This window comes from Gavialis gangeticus, unplaced genomic scaffold (genome assembly GCF_001723915.1).
Source record: "Gavialis gangeticus isolate Ggan-Ray unplaced genomic scaffold, GavGan_comp1, whole genome shotgun sequence".
NCBI lineage: Eukaryota > Metazoa > Chordata > Crocodylia > Gavialidae > Gavialis > Gavialis gangeticus.
In genome coordinates this window covers 152,714,252-152,722,786 of record NW_017729024.1, presented here as the reverse complement: position 1 = coordinate 152,722,786, position 8,535 = coordinate 152,714,252, and the positions used below count along the sequence as shown (strand labels likewise).

The 8,535-nt window shown below is 37.7% G+C and overlaps 2 protein-coding genes across 3 annotated transcripts in view; both read right to left on the bottom strand.

Annotated features, from left to right (window-relative positions):
• Window positions 1-139, bottom strand: part of CUNH5orf34 (chromosome unknown C5orf34 homolog) — a 17,529-nt gene extending 17,390 nt beyond the window's left edge. The window contains exon 1 of the mRNA XM_019517897.1: window positions 2-139. Coding sequence (XP_019373442.1) covers window positions 2-128 — 127 coding nt within the window. The 5' untranslated portion in view covers window positions 129-139. The remainder of the gene's footprint in view (window position 1) is intronic.
• Window positions 140-6,016: 5,877 nt separating this feature from the next.
• Window positions 6,017-8,535, bottom strand: part of PAIP1 (poly(A) binding protein interacting protein 1) — a 64,334-nt gene continuing 61,815 nt past the window's right edge. For both annotated transcript variants that reach the window (XM_019517895.1, XM_019517896.1), the window contains exon 11: window positions 6,017-7,426. In XM_019517895.1, the coding sequence (XP_019373440.1) occupies window positions 7,333-7,426 (94 nt within the window). In that variant the 3' untranslated portion in view covers window positions 6,017-7,332. The remainder of the gene's footprint in view (window positions 7,427-8,535) is intronic.

The window sequence follows — 8,535 nt, the reverse complement described above, 5'->3', positions numbered from 1 at the left end:
GGGTGGGCGCGGGCGGGCGGCGGCTGCTCCAGCACGTACTCGGCGCCACAGGGCGCTAGCAGCAGCCGAGCCCCGTCCGCGTAGTGCGACTCCAGCGCCCCATCCGCCCGCAGCGCCGCTGCCTCCATAGCCCAGCCCAGCCCGGCCCGGCCCGCGGGAACTCGCGGCTCCCGGCGCTTAGCAGCGGCCCAATCAGGGAGACCAGGCCAGGCTAGGCCGGGCGGGGCGGGGCCTGCCCAGGAGGTACCGCCCCTGGCACCGCCCAGTGCTAATTTCTTGCCCGGGGTAGGACGGTCACTGCACGTGTCGTGGGCTACGGCCGAGGTACGAGCTGCCTGACCCAGTACTGTGTAACGCCCCACTGCAGCTGTCAGCCACTCTTCGGCCCCCGCTGAAGCCGCAGGTTGCTGCCGATTCGCCCCGCCGCCGAGATCGCTGTTCGCACCCCGGGCAAACGCTGCTGCGTCGTCCGGGGCTACCTCGCGGCAGCTGCTGATACTAGGAAGGGGAAATCTTACCTCCTGGCTGTTACAGACCGAAGCAAAGCGGACAACAGGGCGAGTTAATATTTAAGGACCTGTGAAAAGGAAAACAATACTATTAGGTGGACTCTCCAGCTTGACAGATGCATTTATGAAGATTTCATTAAGCCAGTAATAAAACATTCTTTTCTTAAAAAAAGAAAAGAGCTGAGCATTTTCTAACACACACTATATACTGCATCCCACACCAAGGTAATTCTTTTCTGGATCTCATCCTGATGCACAATTTTGTGTTGGATAGATGGGAAGACTGAAAGTTTATGTCTTTTTAGGGACCAGTATTCATAACTTGATCATTGTCAACCTGGGCCAACAGAACACATCCTTACCTCTCTCTCTCTCTCTTCAAAAAGACTAATTTCCTACAACTGAAGTGAAACTAATTGGGAGGAAAAATTAGAAAAATGGGAGTTCTTTAAAAAAAGGGTTTATGAGATGAAAGCCATAAAAAGGCTAATTGAGTTAGGTGGAGAATATGTAAACTTAAAAATCTGTAAGGACATACAAGTATATCTAGGACTTTGCAGTTTACACAAGCTTACATTAAGAGAATAGGAAACAGTTCTGTCACCAGGGAATAATCTTTACCATAACAGAGTAAGCAAAATTATTCTTACTTCCCAAATTCCTTGCTGGTAAACAGACCTTAATCTATTTAAAAAAAATGCTGAGAATTAAATTCTGAATGGGTGGAACATATGATGGCTGGTAAGAAACATTCAAATCTCATTAGGACTTAAGGAACATAGTCACCTGCACCCCACTTGTTACTTGTTGAAATCATGTGAAGTCCTCATTTTTTAATCCCATGCATTTCATATTTTGGAGCCAATCAATGTGGTTTTAAAGAGATAATACTGGAACTGCTCATAAAGATGGTATTTGGGATGCTCCAAACTGATCAAAGGTAGCCTTGTCCACACTGGAATTATCACCAGATTTTCTCAGAAATTCTCTGGGGAGGTGCCCAGGTATAGACTGAGGTAGAACTGAAATCATAATGGTCTGAATATATGTTGGTTACAGTGAGGATACCTACCTAGTTGTTATTTTTCTCACATTTTTTAAATGTGTGAGGGAATGGTGGATGTGTTAAGTGGTAGTATACACAAATTCCTAGCAAATTCTGCCTTAAATTATCCTCTATCATTCCAACTTGTTAAAAAAAAAGGGGAATATCGAGAGCCAGAAGCTGCATCTAAGTAGGAACATTTATGCAAAAGTAGAATGGCACAGATCACTTGATAAACAGGAACCTTAAAATGCCCAGCTTCCATGTGCTGGAAAACATGCTAGATCGATCAGGTGTCCATAGTTACTATTTGTAATAATTGATCTTATCATGTGTAACTGCATGAGCTGAACCTTACTGGGTTTCTTTCAGCTGATGATCTGATCAGTTGTTGACTTTATTGATGGATATTTGAAGTGTAACCGGAAATGGATGTTGTACTGTTCAGATGTAGTTTAATAGAAATTATAACTTTGCAAGCCAATTCAAATCCAAAAGTAGTTTGCTTATTAAAATGTATAAAAAGCTTATAGAACTGTTTTTCCTGTCACAAATTAGTGAATAAGGCCACCAACCATGGGAGTAGTAACCTGAAACAGTTGTAAACCACTTGCTCCTCCATGAAAATTTATACCTATTATCTTCACTAGCCCCTCCTGTTTCAGCTGCTAACTGAAGGCAGCTAGTTAAATTAAAGGCAAAGTAGAATACATAACAATAGGAAAATATATGTCAATTGATATCAAGTAGAAGTCATGAAGATAGGATCATTGACTACAGAAGTGACCACATCTGGAAAAAAAATCGTGGCTGGCAGGATTAACAATTTTTTTTCAGTGAAGAAATCTTAGCCATTGTAAGACTGAGATAGGAAAACTGTTGAAGAAAAGGCAGAAGTCAGGTTCTGCAGGAATTGGTATAGACCCAATATTTTAATCAACAAGTGGAAGTAAAAATAAAATCACTAATGATAAAATTTGTGGGCAATGTAAAGATTAGGTAAATGCAGGAAGGTGAGGAAGCTGTACAGAGGAGCATAGATTACTCAGTAACAAAAAGCAAATGCATTTTAGCATAGCTAAATGCAAAGTTGTATTTCTAGGAAGGAGTGCAGTCCACATATACCATATCTTGGAAAGCAGTGACTGATACAGGATATAGAAGCAATGTAACTTGAACTCAGATAAAGTGCTGCGGGAAAAAGGAGTAAGGTGATCCCTGTGGATAGATGCGTATCTACCCTGCACATATAAATGGGAGGAGTAAGTAGAAGTAGAGGTTTTCTCCACTGTATACAACATTGATGAAACAGATCCTGGAACACTGCATCCAGTTCTAATGTTCATATCTTAAAAAGAATACTGAAAAAATAGAGATGGTGAAGAAAACAGCCACAAAAATAGGTAGGAGCCAGATAAAACTCATTACAGTGGGAGAAGTTTTATTTACCCAAAAAAGAATGAGAGAGCTATAAGCCCAAATCCCACTTCACCTCTGATGTCTAAGGATGCCCATAGACATGGTTATAGCACTTAAAAGCACTATAAAAAGTGAAGTGTGTTCTAGCATCACAATTCCAGTGTTCATATCTAGGAACCTATTTTTTGCCTGACATTATAGGTTTCACAGACCATTGTACAAGATTGAAGACCATGAATTCAACAAAAATATGTTTTTTCCTTATAGTGCCAAGGGAACAGCTGGATCTTAGGAAGTTTTCCTGTACTATTCAACGTACAGAGTTTGTCTACACACAAATGTGTGTGTAGACAAGCAACGTAAGTTATAAGAGTTTATTTTTTCAAATGAGGCTGCATATGGAAACCTATATTTGGCAAAAATGCTCATAGTATTTATATTGTTTTTAAATTAGAGCAAGGATGTTTGTTTTAAAGGAAAAAGGATTCAAAGGCCATGTGCAGGCATTACGCTTCTATGGGGAGAACTGCTGTTCTGGTAAACTGATAGCATATAGATAGATGTTCATTCACTTTCTCCTGGAAGAACATGCCCATTTGGGAGAATGATCTTCCAGACTGACACCTAGAAGATCTCCCCTTGAGAGTTTCTCACACTAGAATGAACACCTGTACACTGCTGCAGCATCCCTGAGCAGCAGCTTTCTCCATCCCTTTCTTAGACCATTCTGGAGGAGGTGGGCAAACTAAACATAGGGCCATCTAGTCTGCAACATCCAAACGCTGGTGTAGCCAAGATGCACAGCTTGGAGAGATAAAAGAACACGAGAAAGGTAATATGCAGAGAAGAGCTGAATTAGTCATCCAAGGGAAATTTCAATGCAGATGTTAAAGCACACAGTAGAAATTTCTCTGTTCCTCTAAAGCAGCAAGTCAAACTGTGGTTCCCAAGCAGCTCTTTAATTTAAGACTTGCAGCGCTTCACAGAAAATATTATAAACTTATATATGTCTTCTGTGGTATGCTGTCTTCCCTAAAAAGCTCAGGACAGGTTATTAATCAAATAAGCCTTTTTTTTTTTTTTTTTTTTTTTTTTTTTTTTTTTTTTTTTTTTCCTAAGAAGGGCAGTGTGTGAATCAAATACATAAATATGATTTTAGTTTTTTTAAAAAAAAACTATCTGCTACAACAGTGAATGAGGCAACACACATCTCTTGCTCAACTGTGCCAATATTAATGTGTTACGGTTTTTATCCTTTTTAACTGGAGTATGTCATTACAATTCACCTGGGGTGTAAATATTCTTGGGTCTCACTGGTTAACATTAAGTGCTCATTGGGCTTCTGAGCCAGTCAGGGTAGTGTCACCATTTTAGAGCTGAAAGGGACAGACAATGCTTTGGCAGCTAAATGTTACTGGAATAGTTTCCTGAATCCAATTCTTCAGTGGCAACGACAGTAGCAGCTTCCTCTCTGTTCATACAGCAGTATGCAGGAAGGTGAGGCACATACCGAAGAAACCAGAGCTGATACTGAATGAAACAACAGGCATAACAAGGGCAATATAAAAAGGAATCAGCTCAACAGATAAACAAACTTCCCTTTCACCATTCACTGTGCCCTTTTTATTACTGCACAGCTTCAGAAGTAGGCAAGTAGGTTTTGAATTTCTTGCGAAGTCAACAGAACTATACTATGCTTTTGTCTCTCTTTTTTATAAGCCAGCCAGGGATGAAAGAAGAGAGGAATTCTGGTAATTAGCAATTGAAACACAGCTTTCTACCTGAAGGTTTCTACCAGTGAAGTCTCCTGCTTGGAACTCAGTCCTTCCTTACATCCAGGAAGCAGAGGCAGGGATCAGGGAAATAGCAACATCAGTTTAAACACTACTAAGAAACCCCCAGCTGACAGTGCTTCTTAAAAATGCCCGATTTAAAAAATAAATAAATCTCTGGAGGATGGGATATGTGCATGTTCAAAACAATCTTTTTAACACTGAAAATTAAGACCATAAGAATAAGGAAATGAAGTTAAAAGATTATTTAATCCTACTTCTGCCCTATTGTAAGTATGAAAACATCTTTTCCTTTTATGTTATCTTTTTCCTAATCCAATAAAAAAGAACCTGAATTTCTTACAAACCTTCCACATGTATGTATAAGCTATATCTTTAACTTAAATTAAGGGGGGTGCACTTGTTTGCACATGCAGGGTGAGGTTGGTTTAAAAAACCCACAAAAGGCAGGCAAAATCCCCCCCTAAAAGTTTCTATTAATGCAGGTTACATCTACAGTTCAATTAAATCCATACTGAAACATTTTTTTAAACAAGTGTACAAATATTTACATATAAACAGACATGTTCTATAGCATAAACTCTAGATCTATTACAAACTGTCTCCCTGCAGGTAGACAAGATACACACACCCACCCATCCAGTCAGACAGTTGCTTTTCAGGCTGAAGAAAAGAAATGCTGACTGTCAGTTTTGTTTTAGTAAAGGCACAGAATCTCTGGAGGCACTACTGCCTAAACACAATACATTTAAATTCAAAACATAGTTAAATAGAAGCTCATTTACTCCTTGTTTTTTGCACATAGCTTGAAGAGATTTCCCATTCTTATTACCATGCTTTTCCAAAGCACCGGTCTACAGTCACTTAGGAGTTTGACCTTGGTTTTGGATTTAAAAATACCCAGTTCTTTGCAAGAAAAATGCTTAATAGATCTAGTTACATTACTTCTCTGCTGATATATTTGCACCTGAAAATGGGCAAAACAGAAACTGACATTGTGAAAAGGGTGATTTAAATTTACACTTATCTACAATTTCTGGACTGTATCTGGACCTTCTGAAATGCTTATATTTTACTTCCAAATGTAGCATTCTTGTAAGAATGTTTCATAAAATCAGTATTAGAGGGGAGAAAATTCATTAATGCAGTTGTATACTATTAAAGGAAACAGGCGGGAAAATGTTCTTAATGAGCTTTTTTTGTTTTTCTTGTAAAGCAAGATGGCAAAGCATAGCGAGAGTATACAAAGGGAAAGAAAGCAAGTTAGATTTTATTTTTTGAAACTTAATTTAAATGAATATGCTGAACAAACATCCAGAAAATGTAGTCAATGATAACTGCATTAGCAACACACAAGGTACCATACCAAATGTGTTACAGTGCAATATTAATAGAATTATTTACATGCATATTTACAATATATATGTTCTCTTTACATAAGCCATTTTATGTACTTTTTGGGAAGTTGAAGCATAAGCATTTTGATTTTGACAATTATGGTTCTACCCAAATTATCCTACACCAAATGTCAAGAACCAGTACTACTGAAATATAGACAACATGGACTGTTGTAGAGTTCTCCTGGAAAAGCCATAAAATACACAATTACATTGGAAACAAAGGAGGTAAGATTTTGTTACTATTTCTGAAATGTAAAAATTGATACAGCCCAAACTACAGAATCAAGAAAATAACTTATATAAATTACCTGTCATATGAAAAAAATAAAAGTTCTAGGGTTCTGTCAGCAGTGTCAACATGTTAGTTATGTTAAATACATTCAAGAATATGTTGATTCAAAGCTGCATACACTACGGTGTAGAATAAGCTAAAAATCTAGTTACATTACTGTATTTGTGTAGAAGAACATTGGAAAACATGTAGTGGTAGCTTTCTCTTAGAAAATTGGGAAATAGCTTCTCTGAACCAAATGGCCTTAAAGCACCTGGCTTCCAAATCAGTGCTTATATATTAACAATATCATATATTAAAAATATTTATTCCATGAAGGAAGAAAAAAAATACTCTGTGCATCATGGAAGAAAATTCTAGATCTTGCAAAACTGTGGGGGGGGGGGGAAGAGGATTAAAAAAAAAAAATCTATCTACCATCACATAAAATTAACCTAAAAATGTGAAATTCCAGATAACTCCCATATGGTTAAAAAGGGTGAAGCCAGTCTTACTGTATGCTAAAATAAGTAAGCAATTCATTTAACAATTTATTTTTCCATGAGAAAAGTATCATTATTTAATGGAACAGTTCCCAGTTAGTAAAGTTTTATTTCAGTGTGACATTTCTCAAATCAATTTTATTGCAGCCAGAACACTGTTCATTTAACTGTACATAAAATAAACTATGATATATACACAACATATTAAGTTACAGGGCGTAAGTTTACAGTTTTTGGCAGATTCAGTTTAACAAAATGGAAATTGCATAACTTTAGTACTCAACCCCCCCTCAACTTCAGTTTGATACAAATATTACAAGATTTGTGGTGTCCCTGCTTGCTACTCATCTCTAAACTGCCTTAATTAAGCTAATATTTAAATCTCTAACATCTCACTGCTTTCTCTTACGTTCCGATTCTAGGCAAAATTTTTCATATGCTTCTTCTATTTCTGGATCCATCTCATCATCCATGTCATCAAAATACCTGTAAAAAAACCCCAAGCAAAATCTGTTATTTGTAAAGATTTTTTTTGAGAGAGAGAAACAGAAGATAAGTTATTTTTGTTAGTCTTTGGTGACAAAGGCATCCTGTAATAAGTAATGGTAAAGATATTACACTACTGTCTACAGGCAGGAGAAATCATGTTCATTAAGAAAAAAAGTTCTAAGGAACACAATTCAGTATTTTTTTAACTCCATATTAATAAAAAGGAGGATTGTTGCTTTAAAGAATCAGATATAGGAAGCCAACAATAAAGTGACTGAAATATATTCCCCACCTGACACCAACATATTCAGCTCATGCTTTAAGTGTAACTCATTATTACAAAAGATGATGAATATGAGAAAAACCTTAATACATAAATTTAGGGCACGACAGTGAAGAATGCAGACTCAGAATGAAGTCAAACAGCAAATTTAGGTACAATGAAGTGGCAGTATTCTTTTCCCTAACAATACTTCATGAAAAGCGTTATAGTTTCTTTTGTGATCACCAACAGAGCCTTCTATCAGACAAAACCACCAACATCAGTGGGACATCTTTCAGAACCAAAATGAAAAAATGACAACTGAACACTGCTCAACTTTGTGCAGCACCTAGAGATAATCTATGACAGATCCACATGACTGCTTAGCTTGTGAGATCTGATAGAAACAGCATCCTGAGAATGTATAGTTGCAACCTCTTTAAAAAGCTCACATTTGCCACTATGCTTTGGCCAATGTTAAAGTCGACTTGTGTTTTATTTTAGCCATTTCATGACTTGTAAGGTGGACAACTGAAACTATCATATCTGTTAAAGAGGTGGGAGAGAAGGTTAGCATGTTTCAATCTGAAGGCAAACCACAATAATTTAGCAGCTGTTCATTTGGGTGATATGCTTGGCCTCAAGCGAGGGATGAAGTCGGTGTTGAAAGAACTGTGATTACAAGGTGGGTGTGCTTGCCTCCTTGTCTCATGGTCCTGTAGGGTGGTTTTCTAATGATAATCACCGGAAGTTGTATTTTTAAAGATATTTCTGACTAGGCACTTCTGAAAATCCCAAGAGGTGCTCATCTGTATCTTTAGGTACTTTAAATACCTTTAAAAAT